This window comes from Dermatophagoides farinae, chromosome 8, assembly GCF_024713945.1.
Source record: "Dermatophagoides farinae isolate YC_2012a chromosome 8, ASM2471394v1, whole genome shotgun sequence".
NCBI classification, from domain to species: Eukaryota; Metazoa; Arthropoda; class Arachnida; order Sarcoptiformes; family Pyroglyphidae; genus Dermatophagoides; species Dermatophagoides farinae.
Genome location: NC_134684.1, coordinates 3560968 through 3585759, shown reverse-complemented (window position 1 = coordinate 3585759; position 24792 = coordinate 3560968). Strand labels below are relative to the sequence as shown.

Sequence of the window (24792 nt, the reverse complement as noted above, 5' to 3'; positions counted from 1 at the left end):
AATAATTTACACAAAATAAATATGGATTAATTAGTTAATTAATTAATTAATTGATAACAGAAAAATTCTGTGTTCATGGCAACGATGATGATGATGATGATGGTTAACAGAATAAAAACAAAAAATTCAACTATAAAATAACAGCTGATGATGATCTATATATATACAACAATAGCAACAACAACAACAACGACAACAACAACAACAAAAAACATTCGAATGTTTTCTTTTGATAAACGTGAATCAATTGTCAAATTTACAAAAAATGAAAAAAAAATGAATCATGATGATGATGGTGATATATTGATGATGATCAATTATTGTTGATTGAAATAACAAACAAATAAATATTACATTTCTATGTATATAAATATATACTGGATATATAAAGATAAAGTCTCTGTTACATAATAAGTAATGTAGTGGTTATATCTCAATGATTATGTTTAATAATACGATACGATGATGATGGCGACTATTCAAAGTTTCAATTTGAACAAAACAAAAGATTGTCTTTTCTATTTTTTTTTTTTTTTTTTTTTGTTTCTTCGGATACACAATTTTTTTTTATAATGCTGTAATATTGCTGTAAATTTAAAAAAAAAGAAAATTTTTCGGCAGGTATAATGTACATGTTTGGTGTTCTTTTTTTTCCCCACATTGAAAACAAAATGAAAAAAAACCAATCATTTAGGGCCGAAAACAAAACAAAACACAATGATAATGGTGATTTCAATGGCCAGAGGACAACAAACAGCAAACACACACACACAGACAATTTTTTTTCGATTAGATGTACACAAGAGATTTTTGTGATCAAAATGATGATGGCTGATGATGGGCAAAATGGGGAAAAAAATGGAAGACTTTTTTTTAAGAAAAAAAATGTTGAAAAATTCTCCAATTCCAATGAGTTTTGTTGTTGTTGTTGTTGTTGTTTTTTCCATTCGGTGATTGAAATTTGGTTCTCAATTTTCGGTCTTTTTTTTCAATTTTCTTCGCCGTTCAAATGAAATGGAATTATAAAAATGACAAATGAAAAAAAAACCAATTATAAATAAGAAACTATGAAATGAAATGAAAAAAAAATTTCGTTCAGATCTGATGATGGTCAGAGAATCATGATTAGAATTCGAATCATTTGGCTTATCATATATCAAAAAGCAGCTCAAAAAAAAATTTAAAAAAAAACACTGGTGGTTGATTAAAAATTTCGAGGTATATTGATGGTTCATATCATCATCATTATTATTCTTGTTCATTCAATCAATCGGTTGATGCGGATTTTTTGTTTTTGTTTTTTCTTTCTTGTGCTCTGTCTTGATTATTATTTTCTTCAATAAGATCCAAACACTTTTTTCTTGTTCATAGTGTACAGGCACGATTTTTTTTTCTTGTAAGCACATCAATTCTGGTCTTCATCCGCCCATTTTGGATAAATGATGGCTAAATTCACAGAATTTGCTACCACCATCATCATCATCATCATCATTATTGTCATTTAGTAAAGGTCCGGAATCGGCTGCAATAACGGCGATTTGTACGAAAATTGTGAAAAAAAGGAAGGAAGGAAAAGAAACATTCATTAAACCAAACCATTGGAATTGGACCATTTCGAATCATTCTGGCTGGTATAATTCATAATAATAATCATCTTTAATAATGATGATAATCCATCGTATGTTATTTTTTTCAAATTTCATTGATTAATAATGATGATGATGATGATGATGATCACAGCTTTTTTCTTGAGAAAAAAGAAATGATGAAATTTTGTTCATGATATCAATTGGCCATGATCTATGATAATGATAATGATGATGACCGGAGAAAAAACTAAACAAATGAAAAAAAAATTGATTGACATGCCTTCGTTGGTTGGTAGACAGCAATCATATTACACATTCGAATGTTGATGATAATGATTTAAAAAGAAATTTTGTTCATTGTTTGTTTTTTTTTTTTTTTTTTGATCATTCCATATTCGAAATAATAGGCTTGTTTTCTTGTTCGTTCATTGAATTCTTATGATGATCTTCATATGACATGACAAAACAAAAAAAAACTCTAATGGTTTTTAATATGGAAAGATTTTCCAGATCAATTCTTTTGGGGAATTTTAGCCAACAAATGGAGAAAAAAATAACTTTTTCATTCATCATAAATATGTTGAAATCCCATTATTCAATGGGGCCAGTTTAAGTACAACTGTTCCAAATTGGAATATAACAAAGAAATGAGGATTCTATTTCGGTTTGGTTTTTTTTTTGGATCGGATGCATTGAGATTAAAGTGAGGATTTTGTTGTTGTTGTTGTTGTTTTCTCATTATTTGTTTCTTGCGAATATCATCATCATCATCATCATTCTGAGTTAAAATAGTTTCGAACGATTACGACAACGACAACGACAGATCTGAATGTGAAGAAAAAAAAAGAACAAAAATTTTTTTGTTTTTGTTGCTTGTATGATTATATATCGGGATTTTGTTTGAGATTTAAAGACAAGAAGAAGAATAAATACTATATATATATATATGTAGTGTACTCATCCATCATCATTCTGAATGAAACAAAAACAAAAAGCGAAACAAAATAGATGAATGAATGAAAAAAAAACAAAAAAAAAACAGAAGCACTGGACAAGATTAATTAATCATATTTTCTTTTACTGTCGAAATGGAAATAATTGTGTAGAAAAAGAGAGCGAGAGCAAAAGAAATTGGTTCATTCATTGTATCGTGTGTGTGCGTGTTTGTCTTTGTATCTATATTTGAATTTTCGAATCGATTTGGTTGGTTGGTTGGTTGATTGATTGATTGATTGATTGATCGATTTGTACGAATTAATTGAGTAGTAATTGTAGCCGAGTTGATTTTCTTATTTTTTGTTTTTTGTTTTTCATTAATTGGAAATTATTTTACCATAATTACATCCTGGCACTGGACATGGATTGGTAGCGCTTTGATTGGTTGGTTGCTGTGTTGAGCCGGTACTAGCAACACCACCACCACCACCACCACCACTGACAGCGCCGGTTTGACTTCCGGTAACAACACCACCACCACCACCTGTCGTTGTTGTTGTATATGGATGTCTAGTACGTTGATCACCAGTATTGGCCATACAATTACCGGATGTTATCGTAGTTGCTGGTGGTGGTGGTGGTGGTGGTTGCTGTGATTGTGATGTTGGTGGTTGTTGTGATTGTTGTTGTTGTTGTTGTTGATCTCTTAATCCACGTTGAGATTGTTGTTGTTGGGCGGTAGCAACAGCAGCTGCTGCTGCCGCCGCTGCTGCTGCTGCTGCTGCTTGCTGTTGTTGAGTGGTCGGTATAATTGTTGACAAATATTTACTTGAACCATGTTCACTTATTTTATATGAAATGAAAAAGGCAAATAACATGAGAAAAAAGATCACTACGGCAAAGGTAATCATATATCCATTGTACATTAATTCTGCTAATGAATCATTGTAAATGAAACAAATGGCCACCAATCCAATTAACAAGAAGAATATTATTATGCCTAAATCAAATAAATAAAAATTTGAACAAAAAAAAAACGATGAAAAATTATTATTATTATTATAGTATAAATTATGGATTTTTGATAATAATGATCATCAATATATGGACAACCGATTGTACATATATATTGGTGTAATGATAGAAAAGTATAAAAAACAAATTAACAAACAAATGGTCATCGTCATGGACAATTAATGAATAGAATTGGATTTCGATGTACCACTACCACCACTACTAAAGTTTATAAATTTGATTGGATATAAAACAAAAAACAAAAAAATTTATTTTTACCATATACAATCAATAGATATCCTTTATGGTGTTGTGCACCACAATAACCGATTGTCGTAAATGCCATCACAAATAATGAAAATATGGCCATCTGACCACCAGTATATCCTCCTGGCCATTTTTCTTGTGGATAACCAATACCGAATAATGCATTGAATATGGCCAATATAAAACCAAATACATTGCATAATATCAATGTATATTTCATACAACTGAATGCGTTACCACGATCCATTATAAAATTGAAATATAATAGTAAATCTATATACAACAAGAACAAATCAAATTAAATATTTCATCAAATTCATCAAATAATTTTTTTTTCCATTTAATCATACCTTTTTTCTGATTTTGATTAGTATAATTATAATTATAATAATATGGATTATATGGATTGTAATGATTTCTTCGATAATGATTACTAGATCGATAATTTGAAAAATTACGAACACTACCGTAACCACCACCACCACCACTACCGACACCAAAACCACCGGGTCCACTATAAAAACGACGATTGCCTAATCCTAATCCTAGACCTAGACGACTTCGTCTAGCTACACCAGATGCTCCTATAAGACCGGCAGCTCTTCGAAAACTGCTGCCACCGCCACCACCACTGCCAATAATATTTGGATTATAACCACCGATTAAAAATCTATTCGATGATAATAATGCTTGTGTCGGTGTTGTCGGTGTAGGTGGATAATAATTTGAATATTGTTGCTGCTGTTGTTGTTGTTGCTGCTGTTGAAGTTGAAGTTGAAGTCGATCACCACGTTGTTGTTGCTGATGCTGAATCCGACGTTCAACAAATGGTGCTGTAACCGATCTAGGTTGCAATTCTGGTTGTTGTTGTGATTGTTGTTGGTTACTAAAATTTGCCGATTGCTGCTGAGGATGTTGTTGTTGTTGCTGCTGTTGTTGTTGTTGTGGTTGTGGTTGTTGTTGTTGATGATAATTTGGTGGCAAGTAATACATATGGGGTAATTTTATTTTTTAATGATAATATATGATGGGGGATGGGGTCAATATATTTTCTTCGTATTGATTAATGATGATTTTTTCTACTAATTGGCTGCTGTTTCAAATTTTTTTTTCTTGAATGACCTATTTTTTTTATTATTATTCGTTGTTAAGAACTAAAGATGTATGGTATCTATGATGATGACAACATCGAATGAATGGAAAAAAAGCCGAAAAGAACCCCCACCAAAAAAAAAATCGAAGAATTGAAGAATGTATCTAAATTTGATCCTGAAATGAAAAAAAAATGGAGAATCAAAGAGAGAGAAAAAAAGAAACATTTAATTATAATTTACACACACACACACGCATATATGCACATTAATGTAAAGCATTGATCCAGAAAAAAAAGAACCAGGGAAAACATACACACACACACACATATATACAAAACACTTTTCTGTGTATTATTTAACGGTGTACGTGTGTGTTGGAATGTGAATTTTTTTTTTTTTTTTTGTTTCACAATTTCAAACACGCCACACGCCAACAACAACAACAACAACAGCTTAACCCTAATGCCAGAAACGGAAATTTGATGGGGAAAAAAACCATTGAAGCTAGGGCTATATTAGAGTAGAGCATGGAAATGGAAATAAAAAAAAATGAAATGAAATGACAAAAAAAAAGTGGTTGAGGATGGTGGAATTTTTTTTTGTTTTTGTTTTTTTATACAACGACAATCATATAATGGTGATAAGTCGAATTTTTTTTCCATCGTTTGATTCTGTTGAATTTTACCCACACACACACACACACATATACTCATATCTCATCGAATCTGGTTATTTGAATGTTCACCATTTGAGTAATTTTTTTTTGTTTTGTTTTGTTTCACGCTAGACGTAGCAAATGTTTCTTTCTCTCTCTCTCTCTCTCTCATTCTATGTTTCGCATACTCAAAAAAAATAAATGTGTAAATTGGATGAGAAAATAAGAACGGATACAAAGAATTATATTAATGTAACACAAATTAGTTTTGAAATGCAAAAAAAAAACTTTGAAACATGATGCGCAATGCCAGACAACCAAACAACCAAACGACAACCGACAACAGAATGTTGTGAAATGAAGCTGAGAGTGAACAACACAGAAAAAAAATTGTAATTGTAATGATTTTTGAATAGACAGAATTTTTCACAACTTTACAGAATTTTATTCCAAAAAAAAGAAGAGAAATTCTTGACAAACAAACCAAAAAAAAAAAAAAATTAAAATCGTGAAGTGTGAAAAGTTGGCTTCACCTCCATAATTTAAATGAACATGTGTGTGTATGCGACTGAAAAATTCATGTTTGAATCAAATTTGAATTAATTAAGCTATAAATATAAATGATGATTCATAGATCCGGTGATGATCTTTTTTTTTCTAAATAAATCAATAACACTCTCATTGGGTCATCAATTTATATTCTAGGTTTTTTAGTTTTAGAATGCCGATCAGGAATAAAATATATATATAAAAAAAAATCGAAACTCCGATCACCATTATTATTCTGTAAACAAAACAAAACAACGGAAAAAAAATTTGCTTACAAATACAAAATTGAAAAAAAACATTCACCACACACTCACACAAGACGATTGAAAACTCATCATTTTGGTTTGCGAACAAAAAAAAATTCGATTCAATTTAAATTCCATAGAAATTCTTTATGCCGATCGAAATTCAATGGGAATAAAAAATCTGTGCGTTTGTTTTTCTTTCTTTTTGCTGCTTTTTTTGTTTGAATTCAAGTTTGGATAAATTTTATTTTTTTTTGTTCTCTCTCAAACAATTTGTATGGGATAAATAAAATTTTCGGTGCAAAAAAAAGAAAAGAAAACGAGAAGCGAAATTCAATTTTCCTGATAAACTCAGTATTAATATCATTGGATTGGATTTGTTTTTTTTTTGTTTTTTCAGTTAAAATTCAATTTCACTTGTTATTCAAATTTTGTCATTTTTTTTTGTTCACCAAAAACATTTTCAGCTAATATTTGCATGGCTGTTGTTTATTTCTGTGTCTGGAGACAGCAAAACAACACACACAAAAGATTGATGTAGTCAATGTATGGCAAGAATCGATGTCAAAAAGTGCCAAGTTTTTAATCATTGATGATGACGATGATGATGATTAAAACTCGAAAAAAAGAAATCATAAAATAATGACCAACTTGGAACCAGGAATAATAATAAAGTTTCATCATCATCATCATCATCAATGAAAGTTTCAAAGTTTCAAATCCATCAATATGGTTCATATATGAACCATGCAAACAAAAAAAACTTTTCACCAATTTCAATTATATATTCGATACTATCGATTCTATTTTGGTAATGTTCTAATCAAATCGTTCCTTCAACCAGCGAACACATTCACACACAATGTCAAAATGAAGAAGAAAAAAAAATCTCAAAATTGAACAAAAAAAAAGGATTACAGCATCGAAATCACGATGGGAATTTTTCCTGTTGTTTGTGTGGCACAGCAAAGCAATGAAATGAGCTCATAGAAAATCCTTGCGAACAAAATGATGATCACCATAGTTCTTGGTAAGAGCAAAAAAAAACCCACATTTATTCACCATTCTAATAATAAATGTAAATTGAACTTGGATGATTGAAAAATTAATAATTCAAAAATGTCATTGTCTATTTTATTTTCGATTTCATCCATTTGTGTTTTTGTTCCAATGCACGCAAATGATGACAAAGAAGACGAAGAAGACGAAGAAGAAAAAGGAAAAATTTAATCCCAAATGGAACAAAAATTCTTGAGAAAATCACGTGAAAAATAAATCATTTTTCAACTGAAAATCTCATCATCAGCGACAATTATTGGCGACAAAAATCCAAGAAAAAAACTGCATTTTCTTCGAATTTATAAGATGGAAACGATTTCGTGATTTGTCGCCATTTGCACATACACACACACACACACACACACACACGCACGCAAGAATGAATGAATGAAAATTTTTCTTTTGTAAAATCAAGATGAAAAAAAAAGACAAAATAAACCCTCAGAGCAAACAAACAAACAAAAGAACGAATGAATAAAAAAAAAATGGTTTGCATAACTAATATAACTAATCACCTTCATCACCTTCATCATCATCATCCATCATTGAAATATAAATGAGAGTGTAGTTATAGTTAACATTGAACACTTAACACGCATCTTCATTTGAGCGAAAAAAACACACACACACACATATAGAGTGATTAATCGGATAAATATTAAATCGATGATGATGATGATGATGATAATCAAGTTTATGATTCACGCAAACTTGAATATTATTCGTTATGTTAAATCAGATTCATCGATCAAATGCATCATTGAATTGAAAAAGTAACAAAACCTATATAACCAATACCCAACTTACTATATAATATAAACTTGATGATTATAATGAAAAAAAAATTATGAATCCATGACGGTAATCCATCAAAATCATCATCATTCCCAAAAAAAAAACTTGTGAATTATGATGAACACAACTTTGTTGTTGCTGTTGTATACCATGTAGAAATGAATGATGAAACAAGAATAAAGAATAACAAAAAAAAAATTCTGACAAACTCAAGCATCGTCATCGTCATCATCATCATCATTCTGGTTATTAAATGACAAATATTAGATCCAATACAATTTGGTTGAAGGATCATTACGATGATGATGATGATCAAAATAGACCTATTAATACTAGACTTTGATGAGTGGAAAAATATGGCGCTACTACTACGTGTGGCGCTAAAATTCTTTTTTTTTTCATTTGTTCCAAATTTCAAATGATTGAATCAAAAAAAAAATGAAATGAAATTTTTAAATAATTTAATCATTTCCGGAACCAAACTTTTCAACTTTCGCTCTCTCTCTCTCTCTTTCTCTCTACACACATACACATAAATATGTGGGTGTAGAATACATTTCACTCATCATGATGGTGATGATGATGATGACAATTTGCATAAATAATTTCGATTTAATTCAGTTTTAGTTTCGTTTTCATTTTTTTTTCTTCATTTTTTTTTTTTTTTTGGTTCCATAATTCACTTTATTTAATTTGAATTTAATGTAAATCAAATCACCTGACGTGTTGGAAACGACAATGATGGTTAATGGTTAACTCATTCATTGCTATCGATCATCAGCAGCAGTAGCAGCAGTGGCAGTAGCAGTAGCAGAATATCATTATGATTTACCTGAAAAATAAAATGAAAATTCTGATGTTTTCCATTCATTTATTCATTCACAATCCATTCAATTTGTGATGTTCATCATAATCATGATGTTCCAATTTGCAGCCACTTTTCTTGTTTGTTGCCCATCCGGTTTTTTTTCTCCTTGTTGTCATTTGTTTGAATCAATCAATGAATGAATGAATGAATTGAAATGAAGAATATTTGTGTTTGATTAGCCTCTTGTTAGTTATATTCTGGCCTAAATGCAATTTGTGACTGTGTGTGTATTATTTGCTTTTTTTTCCTACTTCCCATCGTATTGTTTGTGTATTTGCTTATCACTCTATTATTTCTTTACAAAGAATGAAAAAAAAATGAAGAAAAAAAATGTTTGCCCAAATTCAACTTTATCTACCCAGTTGATGAAGTTGTTTATTATCAACAAATTTGGTACCAACAAATTGTCAATATTGTTGTTGCTGTTGTTGTTGTTGTATGAATCGTGAGTCCAGTTTTTTTTCAACAATGAAAAAAAAAATTCTTTCCATCTATCCATTCTTTTATTATGCCCTGTCATTCTGAATTCTGGATTGTTTAACAAAAAAAAAATTCCATACATACACAGTGTACATTTTAATTCAATTCAATTCAATTGAATTCAATGTTTTGTCACCCTATAGGACTATAATATTTGAATATTCAGAATCTTGTACGCTTGGCTTGGTAACAAACTGGTTGTCTTGTCTTGTTTGTTTGTTTGTTTTTTTTGTGTGTGTATGTGTGTATTTCAACCGGCATCTTCAAGTTGTCTTGTCTTGTCTTGTTGTTGGATCGAAAACAAACAGTATAAAACTTGATGGTATAAACATGACACACACACACACACACACACGAAAAAAAAACTTAAACAGAAAACAACAAATAGCGATTCATGAAAAAGCAAAATCCCCCATACCACCATCACCACCACCACCCATCATAATCAAACTAAATACCATATAACCAGATGTAAGTATATATCAAATTTATTTCAAAAAAAAAATTAACCAATGTGAAGAACACAGAATATTCGGTTCTTTCCATCATCATCATCATCATCATCATCGGTGAAAAAGAAAAAAAAATACCGGTTGACTGATTTTCAATTGTAATTGCATTGCATTATGTGTGCGCGTGGGTGTGTTTAATCGAAAACATAATTAATAAATTATATGAATGTGGGTGTGAAAAAAATATAAAAAAAAAGAAAAAGAAAAATCCACAGCAACAACAACAACAACAATGTGTTTGGTATGTTTTTCATATATATATATACATAATGAATTATTGATTCAGAATGGTAGTAAATTTTTTCTCTCTTTCATTCATTCATTCGTTCGTCCACTTGCATTGTGCAACAATGATATAATAATGATAATTTACAATTCTATTTCAACGAATAAGATTCTGTTGTCTGATACAAACACACACACAAACACAGGAATTGTACACACAGGAAAAAAATAGATGAAAAACAACGACGACAACAACAACAACAACAACAAAAAACTTCAATTCAATTCAATTAGCCGATCGTCAGCACTGTAGGATAATAGTGAGCTTTCAATTTTTTTTTCTTTCTTGTCTTGTCTATTTTACTGTTCCTATGAATTCCTTTGAGTTGTCATCGAATCGATTCTGGTTGGCTGAATTTTATAATTTGGTTTTTTTTGTCTCTCTCTCTCTCTCTCTCTCTCTCTCTCTCTCTGTCTCTGTGTGTGTGTGTATTTCATTCGTTCGTTGTTTTTTTTTTCTTCACAGATAAATGATGACAACGATGACAATGTGGGTTTCATCCTATTAACTGGTCTAATTTTTTTTTCAAATGTTAAGTCTATCTAGTTGTTGTTGTGAAACTAACCAAGAATCCAAGAAAAGACAGAAAAAAAACAACAACAACGAAATTGAATTGTAAATTCATCATCAATGGAAATTTTGTTTGTTATGCAATCATAATAATAGCATTATCTTGTTTTAAAGACAGAAAGACAGACAGATTTTCTTTTTTTTTTTGATGAACAAAAAAAAGCCCATCACAGTCATTCAGTGTTATTTTGCATTTTGCATATAAAAAAAAGACCCATACCTTAACAACGAAACAATATATATTCGTTGATTGTATTTGATGGATTGATTAAAACACACTAATAATCGCCACAAAACAAAACATTGGTGACAACAAATAAGATGCAGAAAAACAAAAACAAGCAAATTGAATATATATATATAGCAAGGATTAAACATCCACCATCATCATTTTGTTGAACTTTTCAAATCTTTTTTTTTGGTTTGTTTTTTTTTCGTTGCTAAATATATATGATATTTACGATGAAAACGATGCAAATGAAAATGAACAATAAAGAAATGGATTGAAAAAAATTGAAATTTTTGTTTCTTCTGGTTTCATGTTCAAGTTAACAACATCAATCATCATCATCATCATCATTATTATTATCATTATTAAAGATGAGCAATAATTTTCATAAACAATTTGACATTGATTGAATATGTAGATAATGTGGTCGGATTGAATGTGCATATACACACACATACAAACACAAACACACACTCATACACAGAGAGAAACCAATCAACGACAAAAACATTTAATTATGAATAACTGTGATGACAAGCAAACAAACGTACACACACATGTACACACTGGAAAATGATGATGATTGATTTCACTAGACAATGATGATATCCGTACGTCGTCGTGTATTTATAAGGCAGAATTTACCGAATTTTTTTTTTGTCATAACAACATCATTAGAGAACGAAATGAAAAAAATTCACATGAAAGAATTTATTATGTGGAAGACAAATGAAGAAATATATATGAAAAAAAAATGAATAATCAGAATGGCCAGAATTTAGCATCGTATATGAATCAAACAAATACACAAATAATCGAATCAAATCGATAAATCATCATCATCATCATCAAGTGATGAATGAAAGAAAAATCAAATTCAATCAAAACTAATTTGAATGGATCTTTTTTACTTTTTTACTTTATTTTATTTGATGACCATTATCATGAGAATCATTGTTATGTTGTGAATAAGTTAGTTAGTTAGTTAGTTGGTTGGTTGGTTGGTTGGTTGGTGTTATACAACAACACACACGACACACTCTTACACACACACCGCCAAAAATACAACACAGGCGCGAATTTGGATCATTGAAATTTTTTTTTCATTTTCATTTTGTTTTGCCGTGTGTTTGTTGATAAGTGTGTGCATGTGTGTGTGTGTGTGTGTGTGTGTGGGTGTAAATGTTTCATCATTTCAAATGATGATCATGATCATGATCATCATCATCATCAACAACATCGATGGGTTTGAGATTTTTTTTCCCCGTTGTTGTTGATGTTGATGTTGAAGTTTAAAGAAAGCAAAAAATTCTTTTTCGAAGCAGAAGCAGCATCTAACAAGATGATCTGATTCAGTTTTGCTTTGGTTTGTCGTTTTTTTTATTATTCACTTTTATAGTCACCACTATTTCATGCTAAACATTTACAGAATCAATATATGTGTGTGTATTGTGCATGTTTTTATATTTCTCAATAATCGTCTGTGTTTCATAGGTTGAGCATTATATTTCTGGAACCCAACAGCAAAAAATAATTGACCACTAGCAGTTTGAAAAAGAGGAAGAGAAAAAAAAAATTCTGTTCTGTTCTGTTCGGTTCTGTTTTTTTTTGTGTTTCTTTAGTTTGAATTTTTTTTTTATTTTTAATATATGAAATTATAACCCAATAAAAAAAATGAAAAGAAAATAGAATGTGCATCATCATCATCATCATCGTAAATGTTGGACCACTATAGACGACGATACCACTACCAGAATTTTATCATCATCATTTAGCTAGAATAACAGGAGCATTTATCATATTGTTCCAAAAAAAAAGAGAGAGAAAGAGAGAAAAAAAAGAATGTGAAAACTAAAATAAAAACCAAACAAAATACTAGAGAAAAATTACTAGTTGTAACATGTTCGATGTCTTTACGCTTGCTTGTTTTTGGAACTATGCAAAAAAAAAAAAAAAATGGATAGCCATTTTACTTCTTCCTATTTGTCTTGTATGTGTGTGTGTGTGTATCACGATGATTCTGGTAATTCCAAAGACATACTCAGAATACAACAACAACAACGACAACGATGATGATGAAGAGAGAAAAAAAATAACAAGCAGTAGTAGAAAGTAAAAAAAAAAAAAAAAACTTTCACTGAATCACTTCTCATCTTTATGTTGATGTTGATGATGATGAAGACCTAGAATAATAAGAAGAAAAAAAAATGTGAAACGACGATGTAGAATCAAATTCGTCTGCCATCATCAAGCTCCATTGTCTCATATTAAAAATAGTTGTTTGTAATACGAATCAAAAGCAAAAGAAAAAAACAAAATATAAAAATAAATAAAAAACGAGACTCGAGCGCACATGAATTCTGTATATATTCTGGATATGATGCTCACATTCATATATAAATGTGTGTATGTGTGTGTGTGTGTATGTGCACATGGAAATGTAAAGAATTTTTTATTATTATTATTATTCAACAGAATCTCAAATCCATATCATCATCATCATCATGATTTTATTCGAACAAAACAAAATCGGACCAAGAAAAAAAAAACGAAAAGAAAGAAATTGTTCCAAAACCAAGATTAAATAAGAATATATATTGATGGCGATGATGATGATGATGATGAGAAAAGGAACAACGATCAATATACATAGTAAGCATTTTGAAAAAGTTCAGAACCAGAAAAAAAAAAAAAAAAATGACTAACGAAACGATGTGTGTGTGTGTGTGTGTGTGCGTATGGTTATAATATGGCCGTTATTTATATAGAGATGATGTTCAATCAATGATTATGTGTTTGCCACAAACAGCAGCAACAACAACAACAACAGCAACGAATACAGAAAATTCAGATTTTTTCTCTCTTTCTCTATCAAGAATTCATACAGAATTTAATTTTCATCATCATCATCATCATCATCGACATTGTTCCAATGCCAATGCCAACAAAAAAAAAAAAAAAACAACAACAATCCATACATGTCATACATGTTTGGATTGGTTAAAAAATGGATTTTTTTTGTCGTTGTTGTTGTTGTTGTTCAATTTATAAAAATTCTATGTGATGTGATGATTTTTTTTTTTTGTAAATTGAAAATCATCATAAAAAAAACCAACGACGACCAATGACAACGAATGGCATTTCATATGGCGCTCACCAGATATATAATAAAAAAAAGAGAAAAATGAAAAGAAAAAAAATATCTACTTCCGGGGAAATATTATAAATAAATCCCTAGAGCACTATTGGTGTGTGTGTGTTTTATTGCTATTTTTATTTTTATTTTTTTTTTTGGAACCGGATTTTTCTCTTTCACACCAAAAAAAAAAAAAAATAATATTTCGAATGATGCATGGCATGAGATTACAGAATATATATAAAAAAAACCAAATCTCAAACACAAACATGAGTGTGTGTGTGTGTGTGTGTGTATGAATATCTATAGTCTATGGTACAGAATTGAAAAAGAATTTATTACATTGTGCAACAATGAATTAAAAAAAAAGAAGGCAAAAAGAATGTTTCCAGCATATCATTCTGTCAGGAATATTTTTTTTTATTAAAAAATTTCCAGAATATACAAATTCCAACCATGTATAATAATAATAATAATAAACGTTTGTCGTAAATGGTGAATTATGCAACAAAGAACAAAAAAAACAGAATAAAGAATCTACAACTTTTTTTGTGCATTTCTGTGTGCCACATAACAACAACAATGAATTATTAGAAAACAAATCAAGAATAAAAACTACATTTATTTCATTGATTTTTTTCGTCTTTGTTTCTTTGTTTCGAGCTTTTTTATCTACATCCTTATCAACATGGGTATTCAAATGTGAACAAAAACAAAAGGATTAAAATGGAACAAAAAAAATAGAACCAAACATCGTCATCATCATCATCATCAACAACAACATACTAAGAATCTGGAATTGTGTAACACAGCATTTGGCATGTAGAATCCATTGATAGTTGATGAAAAAGAAAAACCATAACATATACAGAAACACTAATTTTTTATCTTTAATTCTGTTCTGTTCTGTTTTGTTTTCATTTATTCTTGTTTATTTGCAAATTTTTTTTTGTACCAGCAAAAAAAAAAAGATTTCAAGGGTTTATATGGGTAGCTTATATATTTCTGGGTCGGATATGTTTTTTTTTTCGTCCAACTCTAAAACACTGTGTTTGTCCTATGTGTGTGTTATGTATTGTTTGTTCGTTTCAATACATAGGAAAAATAAAATGAAAACGAAACGAAAAGGAACAAAAAACCAAGAATTCTGTGTGTGTGTGTGCGTTCCAAAGCCTTTATAACATATGGGCCACACACACACACACACACACACACATGACGCCTAACAAAAAAAAAATCGACCGCATGGAATAAGAATCAAACGCCACCGCCACTATGATGTGAGGGTAGAATTTTTTTTTTTTTTTGATAACGGCACATTTGTGATACCAGAATTTCGGCTTACTGGAGGGTGTGTGTGTGTTTCGAAAGTCAGAAAAAAAGTGGTGGGGTATATTCATTCATTCATTCATTCTTCAAAGAAAAAAAAATGACTACGACCAATTCAGATCAATTCGACCGAATAACGACGATAGCGGCGGACATGGCCGTTTGACTTTTTCAGTTTTTTTTTGTTGTTGTCGTTGTCGTTGTCGTCGTTGGTGGTGGTGGTGGCTGTTTCTTTTTTTTCTCTTGGCATATAAATATACACAAGAGAAAAAGAAAAATTGAAATGCCAGTTCCGTTGTCCCATGACCCATATATATATAGTACCAAAATATACAGATATATTCCATTCACAAATAAGCTATGTATCCAAAAATAAAAAAAAAATCCAAACGATAACAGCAAAATTTATACAACAAGATATGAACTGAGTGAACACACACACACACACACACACACAGAGAGAGACAGAGAAAAAAAATCACAGAAAATCGTAGCATCAAAATCGAAGGAGCTTTATTATTATTATTAAAATAGCGCGCCAAATAGAAAAAAAATTACACCCAAAGAAAAAAAATACACAAACAGAAAAAATCTTTCTGTTTCTGGATCGTAGAAGATACAATTTCGGAAAATAAAAATAAAGAGACAAAGAGAGAGAGAGAGAGAAACCTTAGAAAAAAAATGTGTCCATCTCGACCTAGAGAAATTTGAGAAAGATGAAGAAAAAAAAAATAACTACTACATTTTCGTAATGATATAGCTGATATACAACATGAGGATAACAATGGAAAATCCAAAATTTCGAATCGATCATATTGTCGACTGGTGAAGAAAAAAAAATCACTAGATCAAACACAGCAACCAAAAAAAAGTTCATATTCCAAATTCATTACAAGTCAACAACCAAATCATCGAAATGTCAATGTAAAGTAACAAAAGAAATTGCAAAAAAAAAAAAAAAAAAAGAAAATTCTTCCGCTATTATTCTGGTCCAGAATCACTTTTCTATAGTGACCAGATTTTGTTTTTTTTTGTTTCTGGTTTTTTACACACACAAAAAAAAGAGCAACAACAAAAAAAAACTTCTAAATCAGCAGCAGCAGCAGTCATACGACAATCATTTATTCATTTTTCTTTTTGCTTGAAATGGCAATCAATCAATAAATAAATCTGTGAATGAATGAATGAATACCGAATAGAGAGAGAGACGGGACCATAAAAACCAACCACATTATCGAGTATGGATTTCAGTTTACAAACTGTCAAATAAATTTTTTTTTTTGTCTTGGCAATCGAGATGAAACAAAAAAAATTTGACCAAAATTTTGTCCCCATATAATATAACCACCATATTCAACCACATCCACAATATCAATAGATATTGATGTGGTGACTTTTAGATTGAAACAAACAAACAAACAAACAGAAAAAAATGGATCACAGTTCAGCCGCAGCACAGACCAACACACACACACACACACACAAACATACATGGGTTGTTGAATTCCCTTGAAATAAAGATTTTTCGATTTTTCAATTTTTTTTTCTCTGATCAGCCGGTAAAGAGCAGTAAAACAAAAACAAAAATTCTGTGTATAAAATCAATTGAAACAGAGAAACAAAAAAAAAAATGGTTGCCAAGGACAGGCAAATGATGCATGTATGCAATGTACCAATCACAAGTTGTCAATGGCAGCCCATTTATTCATTATGTGAACAAATGAAACAAAACAATTTTGTCGATTGTCGATTGATTGCAAACAACGACGACAACGACGAAATTTTCGTATTAAATTCATGTCATTCAAATCAATCCTCTGTTTCTCACACACACACACACACACACACACATGAATCGAAGGCAATTTACTTTAAATGAACCAAATGGAATGACCAAAATTGTGATTGTAATTGTTGTTGTTGTTACAATAATCATCATCATCATTTTTGTTTTGATCGACACACATTTGAATCCTAAGAATCCTTATCCATAGCCATTATTTTTTTTTTGAAAACATTAAAAGTTTATTGTTTATACAGTATTCTATGTTATTTATATAAAAAAAACACAATACTTATCCCGGAACAAAAACAACAACAACAACAACAACAAATACAATGTGTTGATATATATTATTATTATTGTTGTTGTTGTTTTGGTACAACTAAACGAAACTTGAGAGAAAAAAAAAACTTGACAAAAGAAAAAAGTTGTTGACCATCCACCCACCCACACACACATTTTTACTACTAACTTTTGTTTTGTTTTTTTTTATATTTGTTCTTTCGTATAATTGATTGAATGTGTAATTGAATAAAATTTTTTGTGTTTTATTCATCATCCATCAGTCCAAACACACAAAATCACACACACACAGAGAGAAAAACTATTCATATTTGAAATAACATACCAACATATGTGTGTATGGGGTCCGATTAAATGATGACGATGATGATGTGTTTTGTTTTTTGTCAAGTTGAAAAAAAAATCATCATCATTGGAATCACGATGTTTTCTTTATATGAGATTACAAACAACAACAACAACAAAACAAAACAAAAAAAAATTTTTTGATTCTATTGTTCCACAGTAGACGTTGTTGTTGTTGTGGGTAAATGTTTATTGCACCAACAACAACAACAACAACAGAATTTTACGATTCATGAATCTATTATGGAGACATTTTGAAATAAACGACATTCGGAAATGATGACGCGCTTGTCACAAAAAAAATAGAATTTTCTTTTTCTTCATTGTGAAGGTTGTACGGAAAAAAAGGGGTAGAATAAAGTTTTTCCACCAACACCAAACGCACACACACACACAAAGATAAAACAAAAATGGACGAAGAGAAAAAAAAACGAGCCATATCAGTGAATAATAATAATTGTAAAAATGGAGAATTGGCAACCATAACCATAATAATAAAATGATGAAAAAATGGTAGTCGTCATCATTATCATCATTTTAGTCATATATATGGCAAAACACGAAACAAAAAGCAAATTTAAAAAAAAAATTTTATAATTCGAAAAAGATAAGATTCTTTCAGTGTTGTTCATTTTGACTCGACAAACATTAAATGTCCAAAATCATCAATGCCATTTTTTTATTGGATTCTTTAATCTTGAAAGCAAACACACACACATAGAATCAAGATTGTTTTGTTCAGATTCTTCATTGTTATGGTTGATGGTTTTCTCCATCTTTTATTACCATTGTCATTAAACATAGTCATCATCATCATCATCATCATGTTGGTATGCAAGGCAATAAAACAAAAACAAAAAATTCGAATAATCAAAAAAAAATAGTGAATAAAGTGATGAACGACTAATATCGATTTTGAATATATATATTGAATAACGCCCATTCAATATATTATAATAAACTCATTTAAATCGATCGATTTCAATTTTATTTTTTGTTATTTAATGTAAATTTTATTCAAACTTTGATGATGATGGTGCGAAAAAAAAGCTAAATGAAAACTTCATTGACATTCGACATTAGTTTGTTTTTATGAAACAATGAGGAATAAATTTCAAAAACATTGTTTTCAATATATATTGTTGTGTTTATATGATCGGAACATTTTGAATACAATTCAAAATTCATTAATTTAAATGTGAAAAATGAATTAAATAATATTCTTTCCATTTCATGCTATACTCTCGATATGATCAATATTTATCATCATCAGAATCATAACGATGATGTCCCATAGTACTGATTTTTTTATAATGTCGACTACTATTACTGCTGCTACTAACATGATGTTGAGATGATGATGACGATCGATGACGAGATGATGATGAAAGGGTTGGTGGTGGTGGTGGTACTGGTGATGTACGACGATGATGATGATGATGGTGTCGATGGCGATGCTTATCCGTTGTGGCAAATTCTTCTCTACTACTATTTTTACTAATCGATGGCAGCGGTGATGGACCATTTCCGTCATCGCCACCATCATTATGATGATGATTATTATTATCATGGATATTATCATTTTCATCATCATCATCATCCATGTCCATATCGGCACGGCCTAAATTCTCATCGCTATCGGCATCAATTTTTTCATGTTCTGGCGTTTTCAATAATGTCATTCGTTTCTGTTCCTTTTGTTGTCCATCATTATTTGTGTGTAGTGAAGATGAACGAGAATTATTATCGGAATGACCATCATCATCATTATCATCAACTAAATCCATATTATCATCACTTTCTACACGATTCATTAATTTATCCTCATGTTCATGCTTGTTAATCATCATCATCATTGCTGTTTCATCTTCCTCATGGCAATTACCGGTCAATGGTGATTTCATTATTTTGATACGAGATCCAGATCGTGACCGTGAACGATTATGGCGTTCATGACGTTCGATAAGACCACTAGACATAGCGCTAACGCCATCTTTTCGCCGATCTCGTCGTTCTGGTACTCGATTTCGTTCCGATTCTCGGCTACGGCTCCGTTTTTTTGGTCGTTCTCTTTCAACTCGACCATGAACACGTTCATGGCCATAATCTTTTTCTTCTCGGCTACGTTCATGTCTTTTACGATCTCGTTCAGAACGTTCACGTTCACGATCTCGGTTACTTCGATCTCGTTCACGATCATAACTTCGACGTCGTTCCATGCTTCGATCTCGACTTGAACGACGACGATCACGATCTCGTTCTTTAGATCGTTCTCTTCGACTACCACGTATTCGCTCCCGTGAATATGAACGATCACGTGAAGATCTACGTCGTGATGATGAGGAATATGGTGAACGTTCACGTCGTTCACGTGATCGAGAACGACGACTTGATCGACGAACCGGTGATCTTGAACGTGAAATTGATGAACGTTTACGATCACGTGAACGATGGCTCGGTGGTGTTCGCGATCTTCGGCTACTTTTTCGACTTCGGCTAGGTGATCGACTTGAACGACTTCGTCCAATAGATCTTGATCGTGAACGTTTTGGTTTCGGCATCAGATCTCGTGTTTCCGGAAATTTACTTGGATCAACTATAATCAAAAAAAAAAGTCAAACTAGTTTTTTTTGAAAAACTTTATTTCCAATACCATTGATTTTATATTGTGGTTTGAGTATACTGGTTGTTGTATGTGTAAGATTCAATTGAGATCCTTGGAATGATATTCCAGTATTTTGTAAAGCATTTGCCACCGATGATTGATCCGTATATTCAATCATTGCCGATTTAATAACATCATTTTCATCGGTGGTCATACGAAGATATTTAACTTCACCAAATTGATTGAAAAATTCCAATAATTGTTCCGGAGTTGTCTTTTGGATTATAAAATTAATTGATGATTTAAATGAAACAGTGAAAAATTACCTGTTTGTTAACATTTGAAACTACAATCGTACGACGAATTTCTTCTATCTTTGCAGGATCTAAACTTGGCGATAATGGTGGATATTGTGGTAAGCCTAATGCATTTAGACGAGGATCGATTGTTGTAATCGATTGTACGCCATTTACGGTTTCAATCTAGTAATTAAACACATGACAAAATATAGTTTGATATGGATAAAATGATGATATAATTTTAAAAAAACTACCTGTGAAACGACGCCATTATTACTGCTATTCTGAAGATGGCCTTCATTGGCTAATTTCAATGCCAATGTTTCATCCGGTATACGATTATCATGAACCGGCTTGACCATAATCGCACGATCAATGAATACGGTATTGGTTAGATGTTGTGCTACACATACATTCATTGGATCGGCAAATCGTACATAGCATACACGTGATATCTGCTGTGATGGATCACTACATATCATCATCATCATCATCATCAATATTAGATTAATTAATCGAACAAATGAAATGTTCAACCTTACCTTGTTGGATAACAAACAAATTCTCGTATCGGGCCAACATTGGTGAATAATGTTCGTAGTTGTTCATTAGTGATAACCGGCGCCACATTGGTCACCTGAATCACCGATGTTGTTGATCCAGGGCCCATTTTATGTTGTGATTTTATAATTACTCAATAGAATCAGAATTGAATGAAAACAATTTTTACCAGAGAAAAAAAAATTCGGCCAAACAAAACAATCAAAGCTCACACACACACACACACACACAGTTCCCACACCGAAACTGACACACAAAAAAAAATAGCCTTGTGTGTACACTACTAAATCGTAGTGGAGTGGCGAAACTACCAAATCAGCTAGTACACTACCAAGTCAAATAGTACACTACCAAAATCGATAGTACACTACCAAAATCGATAGTACACTACCAAATCGAATAGTACACTACCAAAATCGATAGTACACTACCAAAATAGTGCACACTACCAAATCGAATAGTACACTACCAAATCGAATAGTACACTACTTTGATTTTTGACCTCTCCCCCTTTTTAACCCTTTCGCTGTGATGGATCACTACATATCATCATCATCATCATCAAATGTTTTCAACACAATGTCCGAGTTTACAAATCCCAAAAATATGTTAATATGGCAATTCGAATCATATCAGCGGCATTGAGAAATGTTCAACCTTACCTTGTTGGATAACAAACAAATTCTCGTATCGGGCCAACATTGGTGAATAATGTTCGTAGTTGTTCATTAGTGATAACCGGCGCCACATTGGTCACCTGAATCACCGATGTTGTTGATCCAGGGCCCATTTTATGTTGTGATTTTATAATTACTGAATAGAATCAGAATTGAATTAAAACAATTTTTACCAGAGAAAAAAAATTCGGCCGAACAAAACAATCAAAGCTCACACACACACACACACACACAGTTCCCACACCGAAACTCGACAATATCGTCTTAAATAATCGATAGTGATGAACGAATTTTTTTTATTTACATCGTAAAAAAAGCAAAAAAAAAAATCCTGGTTTTGTGATAAAAAAAAAATTATTTGGATCTTTTTGTTTATTCATTGAAATCCGGAACAACAAAAAAAAATGAATCATTTGATAGAGTCATAAATTTGTTAATAATAATAGCAACAACCAGATGACCTGATTGTCGATTTCTATCATCAAAAATTTTATTTTCATTTATTAACAATGACAACAGAAACAAGATGTAGCACTTTAACATTACAACAATATCTGCAAGCAAAAAATGAAGATAAAAATAATCTTAATAACGGATTTGGTCACCATAATCATCAACATCATCATCATCATCATCATTATAATCCACAACCACATCAAAATCGTTACAATCCAACAACCAAAAAACGATCCTCGACCGCTTCATCATCATCGACATCAGCCACATCATTAAATGTTTCAAATCATCATCGATCTTGTGAATCGATTAGTAATCATCATCAGATCCAAGGTTCCTCAAACTCTACAGCAAGATCGACGTTCTATTCAATGTGGAATACGGTAAAATATGGCAAGTTTTCATGCAATGGTAAATTTAAACATAATGCTCATTAACAATTTTGATTTTCAGAATTTAATCATCGATTTCGGAATAAATTCAATTTCAATTCACCAATATGTGTTCTTGGTCAACTTTACTATGGTAAAATGTCCGATTCGATTAGCCAATCGGATGAACAAAGTTCAAATCTCTATGCATATGATAAATTCAAAAAAGATTTCTATAGTCGAATCTGGCTAACATATCGACGTGATTTTCCTCCTTTACTGCAAACACCGATTACCACAGATAATGGTTGGGGTTGTATGATCCGTTCCGGTCAGATGATAATGGCGCAAGCTTTTCTTACACATTTTCATGGCCGAAATTGGCGATGGGAAGGACAAGATGATCTCATACATCGAATGATAATCAAATGGTTTGCCGATATTCCTGATCGATCGACAAGTCCATTTTCTATACATGAAATCATTAGACAAGGACAACAGTTGTTTGGTAAGAATCCAGGTGATTGGTTCGGTCCGGCATCCATATCGATCATAATGAAAAACCTGTTGGAAGATGCCGCCAAAGATAATCGATTATTATGCGATATTTGTTGTTATATTGCACAGGATTGCACTGGTATGTATGTAACATACTCATACTCTCAACTTTTAACTCTATTTTTTTTAATTTTATAATTATTGTTTCATCATCAGTTTATCTACAAGACGTCATCGACTTATGTCGGACAGTCAATATACGTTCAAATTCAAATACAATCATCGATGATGATGATGGAAATAATCAATGGCGTAGCATAATCATATTGATACCTGTACGTTTAGGTGGTGATGAATTTAATAAATTTTATTCACCATATTTTAAACAAATATTATCACTATCTTCATGTTTGGGTGTAATCGGTGGTAAACCACGACATTCATTATATTTTATTGGCTTTCAAGATGACAAATTACTTGCTATTGATCCACATTATTGTCAAAAAAGTATTGATGTTGGTACAAGAACAAATTTTCCATTGGATAGCTATCATTGTATATCACCAAAACGAATTTCATTAACATCAATCGATCCTAGCTGTACGATTGGTTTCTATTTGAAAACCAAACAAGATTATGATGAATTTATAAATTTTTCACAACAAATTATTGATCATTCATATAAAAGTAATGGTTATCCAATATATTCATTGGATTCCAAATAATCGATTTGACAATCAAATGAATGAACCATTATCATCAACAACAACAACAACAATGGATCGAATATTACGAATGGAATATAGACTTGTTGATCGCCATGGAAATGTACAGAAATTATTATCATCCGAAGATTTTGTTGTATTATGATGAGTTCATCAGAAAAAAAAGAAAAAAAAATTTCATTATAGAATTTGCTATTAATATATGTTATCTGAATTTTTTTTTGCTTGTTTGATTTGATTTTTTTTTATTTTAAAATTCTACAATCAACTTGAAAAAAGTGTAAATTAACTCTTTGAATTTTTCTTTTTCTATGACAAAACAAAACAAAAAAAAAAGTCATTTAGGATCGGATCGATTTTCTTTTGAATATAGAAAATTACTTTCACTTTAAGTATTATATGGGGGGGCCATAATGCAATTTTGTCTTTGTATACATAATCGAATGCCAGAAAAGAATAACCCTAAATGATTTTTTTTCGCTTTTTTTTTGAGTGATATCTTTCACAACAGTAGCATTTTGGATGATCAAGGAAATTGACATTTTTTTTTGTTTTT

General features: G+C 31.0%; 3 protein-coding genes across 6 annotated transcripts; 1 reads left to right on the top strand and 2 right to left on the bottom strand.

Moving 5' to 3' along the window:
- Positions 1 to 61: 61 nt before the first annotated feature.
- Positions 62 to 12515, bottom strand: LOC124495609 (uncharacterized). 2 transcript variants are annotated; one of them, XM_075733367.1, is made up of 5 exons: positions 11140 to 12515; positions 4157 to 5075; positions 3819 to 4079; positions 2923 to 3525; positions 62 to 996 (listed from the first exon to the last, which is right to left on the bottom strand). In XM_075733367.1, the coding sequence occupies exons 2-5, from the start codon at positions 4797 to 4799 to the stop codon at positions 989 to 991; spliced, it is 1515 nt and encodes a 504-aa protein (XP_075589482.1). In that variant the 5' UTR covers positions 4800 to 5075; positions 11140 to 12515; the 3' UTR covers positions 62 to 988. The 2 variants fall into 2 exon arrangements, with proteins under 2 accessions (XP_075589482.1, XP_075589481.1); XM_075733366.1 differs by lacking the exon at positions 62 to 996 and having other exon boundaries at positions 2874 to 3525.
- Positions 12516 to 19029: 6514 nt separating this feature from the next.
- Srp54 (splicing regulatory protein 54) lies at positions 19030 to 22439 on the bottom strand. Of its 3 annotated transcripts, none has more exons than XM_047059035.2 (5): positions 22172 to 22439; positions 21203 to 21419; positions 20976 to 21131; positions 20698 to 20923; positions 19030 to 20640 (listed from the first exon to the last, which is right to left on the bottom strand). In XM_047059035.2, exons 1-5 carry the CDS (start codon positions 22297 to 22299, stop codon positions 19298 to 19300), a joined length of 2070 nt encoding a protein of 689 aa, XP_046914991.2. In that variant the 5' UTR covers positions 22300 to 22439; the 3' UTR covers positions 19030 to 19297. The 3 variants fall into 3 exon arrangements, with proteins under 3 accessions (XP_046914991.2, XP_075589474.1, XP_075589473.1); XM_075733359.1 differs by lacking the exon at positions 22172 to 22439 and adding an exon at positions 21491 to 21757; XM_075733358.1 differs by lacking the exon at positions 22172 to 22439 and adding an exon at positions 21491 to 21745 and having other exon boundaries at positions 21200 to 21419.
- Positions 22440 to 22475: 36 nt separating this feature from the next.
- On the top strand, positions 22476 to 24504 carry Atg4b (Autophagy-related 4b). The gene is made up of 3 exons (XM_047059039.2): positions 22476 to 23035; positions 23096 to 23650; positions 23728 to 24504. Exons 1-3 carry the CDS (start codon positions 22696 to 22698, stop codon positions 24234 to 24236), a joined length of 1404 nt encoding a protein of 467 aa, XP_046914995.2. The 5' UTR covers positions 22476 to 22695; the 3' UTR covers positions 24237 to 24504.
- The last annotated feature ends 288 nt before the right edge of the window (positions 24505 to 24792 follow it).

What these genes read in the sequence shown, in the direction of transcription:
- LOC124495609 (XM_075733366.1), bottom strand. Translation starts at nt 4,799, where the DNA reads ATGTATTACTTGCCACCAAATTATCATCAACAACAACAACCACAACCA. An exon ending in TAATCAAAATCAGAAAAAAG is followed by an intron (nt 4,080 to 4,156) that starts GTATGATTAAAT and finishes TGTTGTATATAG; the next exon opens with ATTTACTATTATATTTCAAT. An exon ending in ATATCTATTGATTGTATATG is followed by an intron (nt 3,526 to 3,818) that starts GTAAAAATAAAT and finishes TATTTGATTTAG; the next exon opens with GCATAATAATATTCTTCTTG.
- Srp54 (XM_075733358.1), bottom strand. Translation starts at nt 21,618, where the DNA reads ATGGGCCCTGGATCAACAACATCGGTGATTCAGGTGACCAATGTGGCG. An exon ending in ATGGCGTCGTTTCACAGGTA is followed by an intron (nt 21,132 to 21,199) that starts GTTTTTTTAAAA and finishes TTTAATTACTAG; the next exon opens with ATTGAAACCGTAAATGGCGT. An exon ending in TTTCAAATGTTAACAAACAG is followed by an intron (nt 20,924 to 20,975) that starts GTAATTTTTCAC and finishes ATAATCCAAAAG; the next exon opens with ACAACTCCGGAACAATTATT.
- Atg4b (XM_047059039.2), top strand. Translation starts at nt 22,696, where the DNA reads ATGACAACAGAAACAAGATGTAGCACTTTAACATTACAACAATATCTG. An exon ending in GTGGAATACGGTAAAATATG is followed by an intron (nt 23,036 to 23,095) that starts GCAAGTTTTCAT and finishes TTTGATTTTCAG; the next exon opens with AATTTAATCATCGATTTCGG. An exon ending in TATTGCACAGGATTGCACTG is followed by an intron (nt 23,651 to 23,727) that starts GTATGTATGTAA and finishes TTTCATCATCAG; the next exon opens with TTTATCTACAAGACGTCATC.